A 19,045-nucleotide genomic window follows, 5' to 3' on the forward strand; every position below is an offset into this window, starting at 1 on the left:
AGAATTTCTCACCTTCACCCATTCTAGACAAGCCAGTGAGGGGGCGGTGCAAAGGAACAAACATCACAGATTTCAGGGCCCTACCATTTTCTCAAATTCATGGGGGGGGGAGCAACTCTGAACAATGCTAACATGGATCAGACCAAGGACCACTCATGTCAGCGGTTGGTAATAGAACATTTTAAATTTAATCAATCGTGGAATCCCTTTTAGAATGAATGATTCCGTCCATAAACGCAATAAACAAAAGGAATCAAGCTTGGCTTTAAAAGCATTTTTAACATGGTTAACACTGACATCTGTACCCAACATGGAATACCCATCTGGGGAAGTGAACAAAAAAAATTGCTAGCAGCTGGATAATTAATCCTCCTACTTCATCCATCCATTTTCCAAACCTCTTATCCTTCTGGGTTGCGGGGGGGGGGGGGGGGGGGGGGGGTCCGGAGCCTATCCCGGAAGCAATGGGCACGAGGCAGGGAACAACCCAGGATGGGGGGCCAGCCCATCGCAGGGCACACTCACACACCATGCACTCACACATGCACACCTATGGGCAATTTAGCAACTCCAATTAGCCTCAGCATGTTTTTGGAATGTGGGGGGAAACCGGAGTCCTCCTATCGCAATATACAGTAAATATACAGTATACAGAAAATATACAGTATATAGTAAATATTAACCATATAGGGCTTTTCATTTTACTGCGACATGAGGTTAGGCAATACAAACAAGAGCTTTAAAACCAGTGAATTGACTAAAAAAAGGGAGTAAACTACCCTCACAAGTCAAACCACAATGAAAAAGGCAATAGAATCTGCAGAACGTTGCGGTTTGAGTTGCTACACCTGTGTTTCATTCGCCATTTTGCTGCCCTCATGTGGTGAAAGTATGACAGCACAAGCACACAGTCTTTCTCTGTACCAAGTCGATGTCAAAAATTCTGAAAACACGATGATACCCGTTTTTGCACAGCAACACAGATACCAGGGATGCAATCCTTCTGGACCTGACAGGAGCAGCATATACACATACAAATGTTCTAGTTTCCCTCTGAATAATGACATGCCTGAAATAAAATGCTTATTACTCTTGAACCACATGTACTACATTAGTAAACATGGGTAGGCTTAAATCCCAACACACACAAAATGTTAACACATCACAAATCAACTTCTAAAAGCGGAAAAAAACCCCCCAACACTTTTACTGTACAGTTTTTGCGCTGCCTTAAATGATTTTGTGGTTTGTTTTGTTACTAAAACATTCTGCTTAGCCGGGAGACAATTGCAATTGATGACGATAGCTGTTTCTATTTTAAGCACCGTATAGTTTAAATACTTGAGGGCTACATGCCACCATTCTTTTTTGTAGCCTAATGTTAATAGTCGTGTCTTTTTATTACTTGAAGGCTACAAAAAAACAAGAGCAGTTCAAATGTTTTTTTATACAATTGGGTATCAAAAATCCTGGAATTTCACTCGAATTGGTGTCGACTTCAATTTATGGTATCGCAACATCGCCTAAAGTCCAACAGGGTATGCTTTAAGGGTGTTTTCATACCAGCATTTTTAGTCCCGTTAAGATGGACTCTGATTTGATTTCCCACATTGGTGTGATTATTTGGGCAGGTGTGAACACAGTAATCGTACTCAGGTGTGGATCAAAACAACCACACCGAGACCCTTGAGAGGATGTGGTCTCAGTTCGGTCCCAAAAGAACTGTGGAAAAGTTCGTTTTTGGTGCAGACATGATCAAACGGCTCCCATAGCTACGTAGGTGTGCTTTGCATTCTGGGATGAGGCAGAGCATGCAAACAAGTAATAGTAGAAAGCAGAGAAGGAGGAACGAACCGAGGTCCTTGGTCTAGCAGCGAGGTACGCTGCCTTCTTGAAATCTCAGCAGATGACTACGTCTGTCAACTCCTAAAAACATCTCATAATAACTCTGAAGTTTTCAAAATGATCAGTCAATGGCTGAAGAAGAGAGCACTTGACTGGGTGAATGAATAGTGACTTGTGAAAGTAAAATGAAAAACTGAGGTAACAATACATAAAACTGAGAGATGTTCAACTGCACAGGACCTTCTTCCTGTATTTACTTTCTTGCTCTCGCCAGACACCTCTGACCAATGAGCAGAATGAACATTCTCACATGGTTTGTAGCATTGCATTGTTGCTTCACTGGGATTTTTCCCTGTGTGAAAGCAAAGCGAATTAAGGGGAGAGTGCTGCATGTTTACAAACTCATCAACTGATTTGGACCAGAGAAACCAAACTATAGGTGTGAAAACACAGTAAAACTCAGTCCCTGTATGTATGATCAGAATCCCTGGGCAAATGAATGAACTCAGGACTGAAGTCGCTGGTCTCTGCTTCTTCTCCATAACGATGCCTCAAAGTAACAAGACTGTCTCCGCCGTCATTTCTCTACATAGGGCTTTTTGGCACTTTGTCCAAAGGGCACTGCGGGATTGACACGTCTGCCTCATTTAAAGAATCCAGCAAATCAGAGATATCTGGGAAATCCCAACCATCAGAGTCTTCTTTTTCTCCTTTATCGTGTTCTCCCTGACTGCCTTTGCAATCTTTTGCAAGGTTAGACACAGAAACACTGTTCAAGTTAGGTCTCTCTTTTCCAAGAAGGACTGGTCCATCGACCTCTTCAGTTGTCCTCACCTCTTCCTTTCTGGAATCTCCATCTTCTTTGTCTGACTGGCATTCAGCAACGCCCTCTTCTGCAGTATTTCTTGGGTAAGACTGGCAGTTCATGTCTCCTGCCCTCTCACGAGTAGGAACCCCTACTGCAACAAGAATGGTCTCCATGTGACGCATGTAATCCAGATGGCCATTTATCTGAAAAGGAAGAATTTTATTATAAATACATATTAAAAACCACACTCACAAACAGCTGACAGGAAAACAAAATTTTACACTTAAGTTAGTTATAAAATTACTAAAGTTTAGTGATAAACTTACCTCAGTACAGTCAATACTACTCACAACTGCAATTTTTATAATTCGTATGGTTAGCTGTTCTTTCTACTAAAATTTGAGGAACAAGGGTGAGACCATCTACATGTTTTAATCGTAAATTCTCTGAAACATTTTTCAGACCATAAATGTATCACTGACGACATAAATTCAAAACAAATGTTAATCAAGGCTATTCTGTACTTATCACTCATACTTTAGTTAGATTACCACACTACTGTCATTCCACAGATGAACCCTGATGTTCATATTGTACTGGTCATATTGGTTTGGTACCCGTGCCCTTAACCCCAATCGCTCCAGGGATTCTGACCCAGCAACTTACTCTCGCCTGTGTCTATATCTCCGTGTGTGTCATGGAGAAAAAGATGGGATATGCGAAAACAACCCAATTTCCACTAAGAGGTGAATAAATCATTATTATTATTATTAACCCTAATTTAAAAAAGGATAAATATTAATGAAATGCAAAGCCAACATGGATGGTTTTTCTTATATTTTAAGAGGTTGAGACTGCCCTACTCACCACAGATGACAAGTCCACATTAACCATATTAGGATCATCCAAACCGATTGGCTGAAGCCCTGCAACAGTCAGCTGGACGGACGAACCACGGTAAAGGAACCCAAGGAGCCAGTCCCCTCTATCAAGCACAATAACAAATCACACTGTAACAGGGCCATGCATACTACTGTAACAGGGCCATGCATACTACTGTAACAGGGCCCTGCATACTACTGTAACAGGGCCATGCATACTACTGTAACAGGGCCATGCATACTACTGTAACAGGGCCATGCATACTACTGTAACAGGGCCCTGCATACTACTGTAACAGGGCCATGCATACTACTGTAACAGGGCCATGCATACTACTGTAACAGGGCCATGCATACTACTGTAACAGGGCCATGCATACTACTGTAACAGGGCCATGCATACTACTGTAACAGGGCCATGCATACTCCTCTGCACTTAATGCTGCAATTGTCCACCCAGTAAAATTCCCATTTCTTCAACTATAACCTCCCCACACCTGCAGTATCCATTAACAATCCTTCCAGCGACCACACTGGAAATCCTTTTCCACTGCTTGGCTGAGCCATCCACTGGCGCCCCCAAGAGGACAACATCCTCCACGATGCCCTCACAACCTGTGAAAAATAACAGATCTAAAAACAGCATGTGTACTATGGATCTCTCTGCATTTCTAAAAGAACAACTTTTATTCTAAGATAACACGATCAGCTTCCGAAGGTGCTATGAAAGTTTTAGATGAAATTTTCCTGTGCAATATGGTAGGCGAAGAGGCTCATAGGGTACCATGGCACCCTTACACACCCAGGGTTGTAGATCTGTGGTCCAGTGTCTGCAGTTGCATATTTTCTAGAATTGACTATGTGTGACTATGCCCTGTGATGGACTGGCATCCCGTCCAGGGTGTCCCCTGGATGGTACATGCCACCCTGACTGGAAGAGCGATCATACAAGATCTTTTCTTGTAATTACGAGATTTAAGTCATAACTACGTAATTATTACATAATTACATAATATACATAATAACAATTATTTTTTCTTTTGTGAATGCAAATGTGCTTCTGTTAACTGTTTCTGTAAATAGCTCGAGTTTTTAAATCATTGTTATTTTTATATTTTTCAGTTTTTCAAATGTCTTACCATCTGTTCAGTTCTGGTTGTTGTGGCTTGAATGTGTTCCATATACATCTGCCACTTTGGTTGTTAAAAAATTCTATTTTCAGCACAGGTGTAAACTTACATATGTATTCGTCCATACCTTTGTCATTTGCCAGCTCCTGAAGACAGAAATAGATGACTCTTGCTCCCAAACTGAAGCCTATCAGGCTGACTGGACGCTTGCCCTGGACATAGACGCAACACACATAAGAGCATGAGTGAGCAGTCTGATAATGAGCTCTTTCCCTGGGGCCTGTTTGAGTGGATCGACGCACCTGCTGCCTGCTCCGGAGGACTTGGGCTAGGTGCTTACCGACCTCGGCCGAGCGGCTCAGACACACCCCCCACGGGTTGTCAATCACACTGGCCACTGCCAGGAGGGAGGCAGGCCATGTGAGCGCTGTCACGATGCCTGGCCGGTCACATTCAGAAGGATCAAGCCCCAGTCGGCAACAAAAACAATACACAATCTTTGTACATATGACATCAGTGATGAAAGCATACTCTGCACCAATAAATAAAATAGGTATTTCTATACCTGCTAATACAGGCAGTCACCGGGCTAAGAATGTGCAACTTACTTATGAACATACTGCCATAAAGCCTATCATATTAAAAATGAACGTGAAACACAATGGTTCGTAATAACGAACACATGCGGTACTTTGTTACTCAGGAAAACATTGCACGGCTTGAGGTACCATACATTTTATTATTACTGTATATTTTTTATTATGTACTGTATTATTTTTCCGACTTACAAATTTGGACTTAGGAAACAGATCTGGTTTGTAACGTGGGGACCGCCTGCACTTCTGTAATGTGCGCAAGTGACGGCATGACAGCTTGCAGATCTTCCCTACCTGACAGCACAGTGTACTTCAGAGCTTCCTGGGCTACCATGCTAAAGAGACCATCCAGCAGGGAGTCCAAGGCAGAACCGAGATCCCTCAGGTACCGGGACTCCCACACAAGGCAGTACTGCTCCCCGCAGGAGCCCAGGCTACACCACGGGGCCTGAAAAGAACCTTGGTGGGAAGAAGAGTTAGCAGAGTCACATTCAGGTCATCGCTGAAGAGAAATTGCAAGCGGCCCGTCTGACCTCCCTTGTGGTGCTCTTGCATGTTCATCAATGCCTCCCTTAAATCACGGGGATTTACCGGTGTGTTTGAATGCATTAAGCAAGTTTTTCCTGTAATTAGTAACAGAAACTGCCTCACTTAACAGAGGAGACCCTGCTATCTCTTTAACAGTAAGACCCACCTAGAAGAGCAACATTTGTCAAACGGCTTGAGCTGTACAGATAGATAATTAGTCCAACTGGCCATTATAATGCAACTGTGTGTCAGTCACTGCATATGATTATGAGTATGTTGGTGTGACCAACTGTATTTTCCGCTGCACAGCCAGCCCGTCACAGCCAGGGTAAGGTGGAGGTGCTTCCCGGAGCTCAGGGGCAGAAATTCAAACTCCTCAATGGCCCCCACCCGTTTGTTCATCTTATAGCCTAAACGAGAAAGACAGTGGGGGAAGACTATCACTAAACTGACTTAAATCATGACTCATTAAGATTACAATTAGAAAGAAAAAAGATATGTCTGAGAAGAGTGTGAAATATTCCGAAAAGCAGGAAAGGGAGCTGAAAAACAGCACCGCAGAACATTGTGGGAACGATTCATTCTTTTGCTGTGATCCTACGCCCTGTTTGCTATTGGCCAGCTCATTAACCCGTCTGTGCCCCTTTAACCCACCAGTTAATCCTGCCCCCGCTGCTCCAAAGAGGGAGGCCATGATAGCGATGCCAGCAGCTGATCCCAGAGCTGCAGCACCCCCTGCACCAATCACGGCCCCTACTCCCGCAGCAACCAGGGGAGCAGCCAGACCTCCAGTCACACCTGCAAACCAGAGAGCAGAAGGGAATGCACACATACACAATGCATCTCCACACACAGTCCAGTACCTATTAGGAGCTCAGTAAGTAAAGCTCACACCAGTATCTTAATGGAACTCTTTGGGAAGCATTTAGAGTAATTACATACAGTACCAGTGAAAGGATCAGACATGCCAACCCGTCTACAGTGTGACATGATCACATGACCTGGTCACCTGACCTAACACAGTAGAGATGGTTTCGGAGAAGTTTGTCTAGAGAGTGAAGGAGAGGAGAGGAGAGTGGCCAATGAGTGCCCAGCATATGTGGGAACTCCTTCAGGACAGCTGGAAAAGCATCGCAGGCCACCTCATAGAACTGGCATAGAGGGGACAGTAGGATCAGCCAGTCCCTGGAGCAATTGGGGTTAAGGGCCTTGCTCTGGGGCCCAATGGTGAGATCACTCTGCCGACCCAGGGATTTGAACCAGTAACCTTCCGAGTCCCAACCCACAGAGCTGCCCACCCCAAACGTTCTTTTTGTTTTGGTTAGGGCATAATTCTATATGTTATTTCATCATTTTGATGTCTTCAAGGTTATTCTAAAATGTAGAGAATGGTACAAATAAACATTTCTATGGGTAGGGCTGTCCAAACTTTGGACTGGGAATGTACATGGTGCAGTAATGAAATATGGACAAACAAGAGACACATTCAATGATTGGACAAGTCATCCTATTGGAAAGCATTGAAACACAGGCAGGACGGTTAGCATATTCGACACCTACCCTTACACATACAAGCTGACTCTACACAGCACTAGCGTTCTGCTGCCTGCCAAGTTTTCATGTCTACATGGTATCTAGTTGACAAACCATTCTGATACAGCAGTTCCTTCTCAAACTAAGCACCCTTGGACAGAATACACAACAATTAAATTAATTTATATTTCCCAACAGTTTTCCCTATCTTTGGCTAATTTTACAATGATTTACTATGTTTAAGTACTATGGAAATTTTCATCGGAAATGACTGATTTTGATAGAGTTGTACACACATCAGGGACAGACAGACGTCAGAAAACACCCATACTGACCAATCACAGTGCCCCCTCCATACTGACCAATCACAGTGCCCCCTCCATACTGACCAATCACAGTGCCCCCTCCATACTGACCAATCACAGTGCCCCCTCCATACTGACCAATCACAGTGCCCCCTCCATACTGACCAATCACAGTGCCCCCTCCATACTGACCAATCACAGTGCCCCCTCCCACGGTGGCCAAACCAATCAGCAGGTAGCGGCGCAGCCTTTTGCCTCTTTCTTTTTTGCGTCTTCGAAATGACTCCTCCCTAAAGAAGCATGATAAAAACAGGAGAGAAGTTTGAACACACATGGCTAACCTTGGTTTTGCAAAAAAGATACTGGCATAATACCTAGAACACTCATGCAAACATTTACTTTTATACACAGGATGGCCTGCCTTTGGAAGTCATTCAGAAAATAATATGTACACTTAATATTAATATAAACATAAAAAACACACTTACTGTAACAAGTCATCCTGTTGGAAAGCATTGAAACACAGGCAGGACAGTTAGCATATTCGACACCTACCCTTACACATACAAACCAAGCACACTCACACACAAACATGAACAACATCCAACATGCAATATAACCTATGTAACCCCCAATTTTTGCTCAATATTCAAAATCTCTCCCCCCATTCCCCCACCACTCACTCGCTTTCCTCTCCTCCTTCCCTCAGCCTTTCTCCCAATGTCTCTTCAAACTCCTCCAAGCTTTGGGACGGCACACGAAGCAAACAGCTGACATGTCGGATCAGAACCCGGGCCCGTGCATCATACTGGCCTGGAGGAGGAAGAAATAACAGACAGGGGTTAAGAAAAAGAGGGAGAGAGGAATAGGATGAGGCAGAGGAACAGGGGGGGTATGTAAAATGACCTTGGCAACATTACCATACAATCGATACACAGAACACACAGCTACATACCGTCTTTGACAGAGAAGGACACCAGGTCCTAGGAAGCAAAAGGAAACACGTCATTCGGACGCTAGAACAATCAGGTGGCTTGAAGTTGCAGCTAGAGATAAACCAGCACACAATACACAGGAGTCTTTGTCCCAGACATTATGGAGGGCACTGTATGTGTTATATTACCATTGGTGGGAAGGTGTCAGTCACCTGTACAACTGGCGTTGCCCCTACACTCAACAGTGGCTCCCCATGCAGTATGGAAAGGAAGGTGTCGCTGCCCTCAATCCCCAGTCCTGCCAAGAAGGCCCTCATAGCAGGCATCACTGACTGATCCAGCCCCAGCCACTGCACCAGGCCCTCCAAGTACTGCTCCCGAAAGCACCTGCATATTTGCAAATGCAGGGTCACGTGGTTTTCACCATAGGGCGTACTTAAAAATATTTTGATAATGCATAAATAATAGTTGCGTTAAACCAACTGCTGAGTACCGTATATGAGACAAGCAGAATTCATAGACTCTAACAAATACCCAGAACATCTGCCCAAATTTAAATACTGTTTTATACCTGTGCTCTGCTCCTTTGAACAGCTGCCCCAAGGAGACGCCGCAAAGTCCGGCATATGCAAAGCGAACTGGCTCGCTAAGCTGCTGGCCAATCACACCAACGGAGCCAGGCTGTACTTTTTCATCTTGTGTACAGCTCTCTACATGTGCATTTAAAGAAAGAAGTTCTGATGGTATCGGGCTAGAATACGAAACTTTCTCTTTATAAAAAGGGAGTCCAAAATACAACCACAGACGCAGTTCATATATTTTCTGGGCAAATAATGAATGTAAACATTCGGCAACCTAACAATACGGCGTCACCTCAAATAACGGAAACAATTATTAATTCTATGTAAACCACTTTCTGACAACCGAAGTTTGTATAGATCAACTTAAATCAATTTAGTAATGTAGATTAATACACATGCGACTTAAAAAGATCTTCTATACCAGAAGTTGCGGTTAGATCCGAGTCGATACTTCCAGTTACGTCCATTTTTTGCATGAAAGTGTGACATTAACTTTTAAATAATTTTAAACAGTAGTAATTCCGACGTCAACTTCTGTTAACTGGCACTGAGCCAATTCCCACCTCTTCCCATAGACGTAACGTAAAAGTGACGAATCATAAATCACGTAACGTCTCTCAGCAGTCTGCACCGCGCATGCCGGAACTTTTACGATAAGTCGAATGATTCGCTGTCTTTATTTATGTGCTATTTCTGCACGGTAACAGTTGACAGTGAAATCTACAAGTTTGCAGACTGTGCTTTTAATGTGTTTTGAGAGTTGCTGTACTGCCGAATTGTTCTGATTCTCACATCATTTCACTAGTTTCCTTCTTTATCATCACTTAATTTAAATTTATTTTTGGGCAAAATTTTTATATTGAATGAGTAGTTAAAGTTGGGTTGCCAACTTTGGTCAGCTGGCTGGAGTGAGATTTTCGAGACAAGTCTGCACACATATACTTACGCATTTACTTGAATGTGACAGTAATTTGTAAATAGTCTGCAGGGTTTTCAAATTACTGCTTTTGATGTGGAAAATTTTAGTTTTATAATGAAATAATACAGATTTGGTGTAAGATTTCTTGCTTGAGAGTCTGAAAGTTGTTACACAAGATGTGTGAGTTGGCCACGCTGGTTAAAGGTTGATTTAGTCTGATTAAAATTTATCTGTTTAATCTTTTTTTACACCTAAACACAGCAAATATATATAGTAGGCCTATGCTTAGCATTCAGAAGGCTGCTCCATATTTTTCTGCTCTTTCCCAGACATAAACCTCGAAGAATAATTAAAGGATTTCAAGTTAGTCATTGCATAAATATTTATTGGTGACAGCAATGATCGAGTTATCGCAATGAAAAAATATAACCGTCCAAATATTGCAGAATGTCTAGATGGAATTCACATTGACTGTAATAAAGTATTAAATGAAGGAGATGAATCAAGGATTTATAGGGAATGTACATTCTATTACAAATTTGCACAGGATACGTAACTTTTACTATTTGTAGCTTAAACTGATAGTCCCATCCTGCTGTACCACACACTCAGCCAGAGGAAGAACCACTGCTCCACTTTGCAGACCTCAGAGATGGCAGAGTTCCAGGGACATCAGTGCAAATCACCGGTTTTCATTGTCATTACTCACAGCCACCATGATAAATGCAATAAAGACAAATCCACTGCAGTTTAATTCATGTGCTCTTTATTGCCTGCACATAAAGATGACACACATGGTCATCCATCCATTTTCCAAACCGCTTATCCTACTGGGTCGCGGGGGGTCCAAAGCCTAACCCGGAAGCAATGGGCACGAGGCAGGGAACAACCCAGGATGGGGGGCCAGCCCATCGCAGGGCACACTCACACACCATTTACTCACACATGTACACCTACGGGCAATTTAGCAACTCCAATTAGCCTCAGCATGTTTTTGGACTGTGGGGGGAAACCGGAGTACCCGGAGGAAACCCCACGACGACATGGGGAGAACATGCAAACTCCACGCACATGTAACCCAGGCAGAGACTTGAACCCAGGTCCCAGAGGTGTGAGGCAACAGTGCTAACCACTGCACCACCATGCCGCCCCACACATGGTCATTTCACAGCAATTAAGAATCATCCATCTTTTTACAACTGAAAGTACAACTACAAAATGAAATAGTGTTACAACGCTTCAATTTCTAAACTAGATTTTTTTTTTTAAATATTACTATGCTTCATCTGGAGATCACACTTTATTTGCTTCTCCAGGTGGACCATGTATAGTTCCTTAAAAAGGCATCTAGGAAGAGAACATTTTGTTAATTCTGCATCTTTAACTATCGTACTTTCCAATCACAGCTGTGTTGTCAAGGTCAATGGACCTTCTTCATCTTCAGCAGCGTCAGCCAAACTGTTAGAGGACAATAAGCAAGTGCATATAATCAGATAGGCCTATTGATATGAGAGATACTCTTACATGAACCTATATCTCTGCCTTCCTTCCTGTACGTCCCCTAACTGAATAGTCTGATGTGACTCCTCATCCTCTTCTTTTTAATTAGTGCTTTAATGTATATAATGTATAAACATCAGGAAAATCACCTACAGAAGTATGAGGCTTTGTTGTAGTAGGACGATCCAATCTTTCCAAATCCTGTCCTCGGAAACCTGCAGACAGTGAATGTTTTTGCAAACATTCGAGTCAATAGCTACAGACCTCCAAACTTTGCGTGGCCTTCAGATTAACTCAAGAACAGTGCGTAGAGAACTTCATGGAATGGGTTTCCATTGCTGAGCAGCTGCATCCAAGACTTACTGTACATCACCAAGTGCAATGCAAAGCATCGGATGCAGTGGTGTAAAACACGCTGCCACTGGACTTTAGAGCAGTGGAGACGTGTTCTCTGGAGTAATGAATCACACTTCTCTGTCTGGAAATCTGACGGACGAATCTGGGTTTGGCGGTTGTTAGGAGAACTTGCCATTGTGCCAAGTGTAAAACTTTGATGGAGGGGGGATTATGGTGTGGGGTTGTTTTTCAGGGGTTGGGCTTGGCTTTCCAGTGAAAGGAACTCTTAGTGCTGCAGTATTCAAAGCCATTTTGGACAATTTTATGCTTCCAACTTTGCGGGAACAGTCTGGGGATGACCCCTTTCTGTTCCAACATGACTGCACACCAGTACACAAAGCAAGGTCCATAAGGATATGGATGAGCAAGTCTGGTGTGGAGGAAATTGACTGGCCTGCACAGAGCCCTGACCTCAACCCAATAGAACACCTTGGGGATGAATTAGAGCGGAGACTGCGAGCCAGACCTTCATGTCCAGCATCAGTGCATGACCTCACAAATGCTCTCCTGGAAGAATGATAAAAAATTCCCATAAACACACTTCGATAAAAATTCCCATAAACACAGCCTTCCCAAAAGAATTGACGCTGTTATAGCTGCACAGGGTGGGCCAACTCCATATTACAACCTAATATGTATTAAGAATTGGATGCCATTAAAATTCATGTGTCTATAAAAACAGGTGTCCCAATACTTTTGGCAATATAGTGTAAATGAAGTGTACCATTCTTATAAAATATTCCATCCCTTATATTAGACATTGTTTTCAACATTGTTAGCCTACTACACGCCTAGGTTATAGTAAAAAAATGTAAATAAAAAGCACAATATATAATAATGATGAAAGTACAGTCCATCTATCCATCCATTACCATCCGTTAATCCGGGGTTTGGGTCGCGGGGGCAGCAACTTCAGGAGAGATACCCAGACCTCCCTCTCCCCAGCCACCTCTGCCAGAAATAAACTACAGGTGTGGGTTGTTTAGAGCCATGCCAGGGAGGAAACAGGAGGATTAGGCAGGCAGAGGGGGCTGGATGTGACACCCTGGAACTGGGGGTTCAGGGCCTTGCTTAAGGGCCCTCGGACATGTGACTATTTTGCCAAGTCTGGGGTCTTGATCAGCAACATTCTGATCACTGCCACTGAGGCTTAACCTGCAGTGCCACATGCCGTCCCCGAATACATAGCATATCATAATTTAAATTAGCCATCTTCGGTGATTTTATGGGCCATAAGGGTGCAGGTGCATAAATGTCATGCAGACACATAAATGAGTGAGGCGAGTGGATCCAAACTGACCTCAGAGACACGTTCACCTGCAGTGCCTTTATCTCTTATACGTGATTTCATTCATCTCACATTGTTTACGCAAAGACAAAACAACCCCCCTCCCCCTGTGGTGAAAACCAGCTGGGAACGGGAGACCGACCACTGGTAATGGGAGAATTAAGATGAGAATTATTACAGTATATTAACAGTCAACGCCAAGATGTGTATCTGTGTCACCAAGAAAACAACTGACCCTGACTGGGATACATGAACAGATGGAGCAGTTACTTATTTTCAGTAACTGGCAGCATGTGTGGCAGCATGTGTGATGGTAGCTGGCAGCCATTAGGGGGCAGTGGAGACCCATTTTGTATAACACACACATGCGTGTTCATTAGGAGTTTAAGCTCTAACAGGGGAAAACACCAAAATACTTTCAGTGTCCTTTATAGAAATTCATGGAAGTATGTGATGTGTCTTAGTAGTCTCCCAGATTTGCTTGCTTGACTCTAGAGAAATGGGGTAGAGCTACGGGCATCTCTGGCACTAAAACCACAAACCAAAGGAAGGTTTTGCAACAGCCGATACTACAGTATCCAGCCATACCCACCAAACACCCCAGGCTGAGGGCTGTTTACAGGCCTGCCTTTCCCATGCATGTGGCTTGGGGTGGAGGACAAATTTGTAGATGTTTGAGGCCATGGGCGTAGCCCTGGGTGTAATTTGCAGGTTTCAGTGTATGCAGAAAGTTTGGAGCCAAATCATTTTGAGAAGTATAGCTAAAAGAGAGTAGACTAGAGAAACCATAATACAAGAGTAGAGAGTGAAACTAATGCCGCTTTCCCACTGCCACCAAGAACCAAGCCGAACCACGAACAGACGATTTTTCCATTGTGAATTTCAGGTATGTGAGCCGTGCCCATGCTGACATCACCCTGACTGAGCTAGTTATGTCACCACCATCTGATTGGTCGAAATACACAGGGGCAAGAAAGAACCAGTGATTTGCATCAATATGCATGAATTATACGACGGGAAAAAAGGGCATGTTCCATATATTAATCAATATTAGCACATCGTGATGTATTGGTGCATTCCTGATCGGAACTGGAAAATTTCCAACCACCTACTTAAAAAAGTACTATAGAAACCTGAATGGAATGGATTGTAAATTTACAAATGAAAATGCTAATCCTGCTAGCTTCTGATGCTAACATAACATGGTGATTCTAGACATGCTAGCGGAAATTAGCAGATAGTAAATCATGATGTACATCTCGTGCGAACAGTATGTAAGTGTCTCTTCAGTTTTACGTCAATGTCACTCTCCACACTCGGCAATGTCTTTTCCGGTTCCTGTATGTCAGTGGAAAAGCAACATAAACTATAAAAGGAGAAATGATAGATGAAGAAGAGCAGGGATAATGGGGATTAGTGTTGTGGTTGAACTGATGAACCCTGTTAGACCGGATGGATGACAGAGAAGGCTGCCTGTTTGTGATGTTTATATACTACGCATGTCACATTTACCTCCATTTTCAAGGCCTTGGACCCATCGGAGGGGATAACAAGCAAAGAGCCTGCAAATATGAGTGATAAAGGAGAAGCTCCCAGCTGAAAAGGCATCATTTTATTAAATCTCAGCTAAATGTTATTCAGATCTAAAACAGGTAATTACTTCTTCACAGAATTCTTTTTGTTCTGAAAATATGTTCCTAAAAAATAAAATAAAATGCAATTTGGTTGCAGTCAAGGTCAGGGCAGCCTTTAAATTATGTTTGGAAACATCTGTCCTCAGTCTGGTACTTGAATCTGAGCTGTGAGTAGCTTCATTCAAGCTCAAAACAAAAACCATTTAATAATTCTGCTTGGGGGCTATGTGTGTCTCATCGCTTTAGGATGTTGCACTTGTGATTGGAAAGTCAGTGATTCAAATCCCACAGTTGGCAGAGTGATTCCTCCCCTAGGCCTTTAAGCAGGACCTTCTCACCCTGCTTACAAATGCATGTTGCATGTTTGGATAAAAGAGTCTGCCAAATAATTAGTAATTTCTAATCAAATATGAATACAAAAGAAGATGTAATTTGGCACATAGGAATAACTGTAAATCAAACCACGGAGAGACAAAAAATCATTCAAGTGAATGTAAAATGTTGTTGCTGTGTGGATCTGTATAACAGATCCTTATTTTTACGATGCTATATGCCCTTTCATGCAATACTCTAACAGGAAACTACCACACACTTATAACTGGCCAGGGACAATGAGTGTTGATCTTAAAGGAATGGGAAATTATGTAATTTTAACAAAACAAAAAATGTTTCCAATTATGTATACTGTATATACTCAGTGACAAAAATACTTAAGCAGAGAAGTAATTGCTTTCGTGCCATGTCCTCTCACAAAGCTAATTATGTTGTGTATGGCATTCTTACACACACAGTAGTAAGGGTCGCCTACAAAATAAACTAACTACTGGCACATTGCTTAACATTTGTGGGTGTCACGGAGCTTCTGTCCATTTACAGGAGATACCCAGAACTTCTGAAACAGATGGGATTGTCAAAATAAACCCAAAATAACGCTAAATTCATACAGTAGGCTGTTAGGCTAAGAAAGTCCAACCTACAAGATATGAAAACATTTCAGCATTATTTCCAATTGAAATACTGCATAAAGGGTAAAATGCAGCCCCTATCAGATTCACAACACAGGTTAATGCACAATATGCTTAAAGCATATCAGTTACTATGCAGTGGTTTCACAGACATGCTATTTGAGCCCTCAGTTTGGAAAATGTAAAACGCTCATATTAAATATACCGTTTACAGTTGGGTGCCACAGGATCAACTGGCTGTGCAGGGTGTCCTTTAGCTTATAGCCTGTGCTTCCTAACACTGGTCTCACAATGATGCTATACTGGATAAGTGGCTATGGAAAGGCAATAGTTTTGTATTTTAACTTGAATCATATTCACGCAATAATGTTAAATATAAGCTTCTTATCATGGCATAATGATTTGTCTTGGTCAGGCTCGCCATGTGATAATACTGCTGATTATTCTTTGTTATTGGAAAAGAAGTGAAAGGACTCTTCATTTCTAGATACAGAAATGGCTGCCAGACCACTGAAGTGGTTTGTGTCTCACTGACATTTCAAACACTTTGTTCAGTGTTACCGCTTCTCGTTCCAGCGAGGGAGTGAGAGAGAGACTGTGAGAGTGAGAGATAGGGAGATGAACCCTTTCTTTCATGAGTCTTGAGGAAAGGCATGCTTCTGACTCATAAAATGTACAGCATACACAGCACTACATGTTCACAGAAAGAGCCCAGTCATTCAGCCGGGGTGACTCTGTATAAACACACCCCGGGGCACACTGGGAAACGCACAGTATCTTCTTATGGGGATTTACCCATAATTCACTCTGACATATTCTTACACCAGGCCATATATTTCAATTTCAAACAGGGCGTAACATATAACTGAGGAATGTACACAGTTCAACAAGTAGAAATCTGTCTGTCTGCCTGCATGAGCATGCAGCCGAGTGCTCTGTGTGATTGTACATTAACATTCTGGTGAGACTATGAATGTTACCCCCCCCCCCCCCCCAAGACTTGCAATGCATGCATCACTGTCTTATGAGAGTGAGGTGGTTTGCATGTCTGGGCAGGTGTGAAGAAGGAGGATTCTGCAGAGGAAACCTGAGACATAAATCAAAAAATGCAAACATGCAGCAAGGCATTTGATGTTTTTTTTAGCCAAAAGAATGAAAGCATGAAAAAGAAGCATCACGTGGATAATGTGCGAAACAGCTGCAGTGAAAAGTCGCCAACTGGAAAGGATGATGACGGTGCTGCTTAGTGCTGCTCACCATTGTATTTTACAGTTAAACTTACAGTTCACCCTTGCCATACAGTATACCACCATATATTACACCTCCATTACACCTGACATTTACATACACTGACACTTTTGCGTACCATATGAGGAATTTAAGAATAATACCAATGTGTGCGTGTGTTTTTGACTACGTCGGAAACTGCCTAGAAGGCACAACTGAAAGCAAAATATACATCTTTATTATATTTATTGTTTTGTGTATAGCCTAAGCCTACTTGCCCGGCAAAGCTTATAATCCTAATTAGTTACTATCAGATATCATCACCAGGTTGCTTGTCCGATATCATCGATTACTGATAATATTGTCATATTTTCCAGCCCTGCAGCAAACATGACATTCGATGAATAAAGCCAGTGCACAACTGTTCACAGTTATGATCTATTTAAATTAAACTAAGGTTTAATTTAAAGTCCAAAGAGAGTCTTTTTCAGTGTTTTTATCGATCAAAGAGAAAGTCATTCTGTAGACTTTAAGAAGTTTTTGATGAAGTATTAGCACAGGATAATAAGAACAGGCTTTGGAAGATACATTTTGGAAGGAATGACTGTCTAAGTATCTAAGTATCCATGTAAACATGCAGAAGTTGCTGGCAGACTGGCTCTGCTGTAGCCACTGATGATGTTCTACAGACCACCAGTTAGTGGTCAGTAGTCTAGAAACCAGGAGCTCATTTATAAAGGCTATAAATGAACAAAAAAGGCAAGAAACATTTGCACACACATTTCTCCGAAGATTTTGGGATTTATAAGGAGACTTTTTCTGTTCCTGAAAAAGTTCGAACATTTACGAAACTACGAATGGTCTTGCATTTACAGTTAGTTTTAGTGCTTGGTGAAATGCATCTTAATAAATACAGAAACATTTTTATTATATCCACTATACAACAAACATTTAGCACTTGCGTTGAGTAAATGAATATAATTCATTATATCTTTATATATAAATATATATATATATATATATATATATATATATATATATATATATATATATATATATATATGTGTGTGTATATATATATATATATATATATATATATATATATATATATTTAGAAATATATTTATTGTGTCCAATCCAAGTTAGCAGTGTGTGTAGTGAAAAGCCGAAGTATAAGTACCAACATGCATGCACCCACATGCATGCACCTACATGCATGCAATCGGTATAAAAAGGCTGTATGTAAGAATGTGACACACAACATTATCCTGGTATAATTAGCCTTGTTAGAGGACATGGCATGCAACCAAATATGAATGGAGCTAGGAGATCATAATGATTATTGGTGGCTTATCAGTCATTTTACACTATCAAAAGCGATTCTGATGGAATTGTGCGACGTGTGAGGAGCATACTGTACCAGCGGGAATTCCCTGACAGATTAGGGAAATCCCAGCACACACTGGGTTCCATTACTCCTCAAGTAGCCGACAATCAGGACAGTATATTAAGTATCCCTATGACAATTTGCAGCAATGAGTGGCTATCCTAATGTATTCAGTGCTATTAACTGCACGCATATTAACACCATTAATAAAAGCTGTTTATATGGTTTTAACAAATGTTGCACGTTAGCCTGGATGCAAGCATGATGCTTTTATTTTTAGAAACTTTAATGTTAGTCATAATCTTGAGGCTGGGGCACACCCACGGCCCACATATAGACAGAGTACAGTGCGAGTCTTAGGCACTGTAGTCAAAAGAAATGTTTAAAGCTAGTTATCTGGGTAAGAAGTGTACTTTTGCTCAGAACAATACACAGCAGCATTAGAACATGTGCAAATTAAGCGTACCACAATAAAAACTAGCAAGAATTTCTTCTGTTCTCCAAAAAGTTACTGATATCTAGATTGCTGGATTGACAGCACTTCAGTTCCCAAAACCCTCCTCAGGGGCACCTCAACCATTCCACGA

At 42.0% G+C, this 19,045-nt stretch overlaps 1 protein-coding gene across 2 annotated transcripts; it reads right to left on the reverse strand.

Annotated features, from left to right (window-relative positions):
• Positions 1–165: 165 nt before the first annotated feature.
• Positions 166–9,707, reverse strand: tmco4 (transmembrane and coiled-coil domains 4). 2 transcript variants are annotated; one of them, XM_048983401.1, is made up of 14 exons: positions 9,564–9,707; positions 9,133–9,271; positions 8,774–8,948; positions 8,582–8,609; positions 8,310–8,439; positions 7,819–7,916; positions 6,443–6,586; positions 6,079–6,198; positions 5,555–5,719; positions 4,967–5,103; positions 4,792–4,876; positions 4,032–4,149; positions 3,521–3,638; positions 166–2,856 (listed from the first exon to the last, which is right to left on the reverse strand). In XM_048983401.1, exons 1-14 carry the CDS (start codon positions 9,616–9,618, stop codon positions 2,431–2,433), a joined length of 1,938 nt encoding a protein of 645 aa, XP_048839358.1. In that variant the 5' UTR covers positions 9,619–9,707; the 3' UTR covers positions 166–2,430. The 2 variants fall into 2 exon arrangements, with proteins under 2 accessions (XP_048839358.1, XP_048839357.1); XM_048983400.1 differs by having other exon boundaries at positions 4,792–5,103.
• Between the last annotated feature and the right edge of the window lie 9,338 nt (positions 9,708–19,045).

The sequence above is a fragment of the Brienomyrus brachyistius genome, chromosome 18, assembly GCF_023856365.1.
Source record: "Brienomyrus brachyistius isolate T26 chromosome 18, BBRACH_0.4, whole genome shotgun sequence".
Classification (NCBI taxonomy): domain Eukaryota; kingdom Metazoa; phylum Chordata; class Actinopteri; order Osteoglossiformes; family Mormyridae; genus Brienomyrus; species Brienomyrus brachyistius.

What these genes read in the sequence shown, in the direction of transcription:
- tmco4 (XM_048983400.1), bottom strand. Translation starts at nt 9,618, where the DNA reads ATGCAAAAAATGGACGTAACTGGAAGTATCGACTCGGATCTAACCGCA. An exon ending in TTCAAAGGAGCAGAGCACAG is followed by an intron (nt 8,949 to 9,132) that starts GTATAAAACAGT and finishes GCAAATATGCAG; the next exon opens with GTGCTTTCGGGAGCAGTACT. An exon ending in GAAGTACACTGTGCTGTCAG is followed by an intron (nt 5,104 to 5,554) that starts GTAGGGAAGATC and finishes GTGACCGGCCAG; the next exon opens with GCATCGTGACAGCGCTCACA.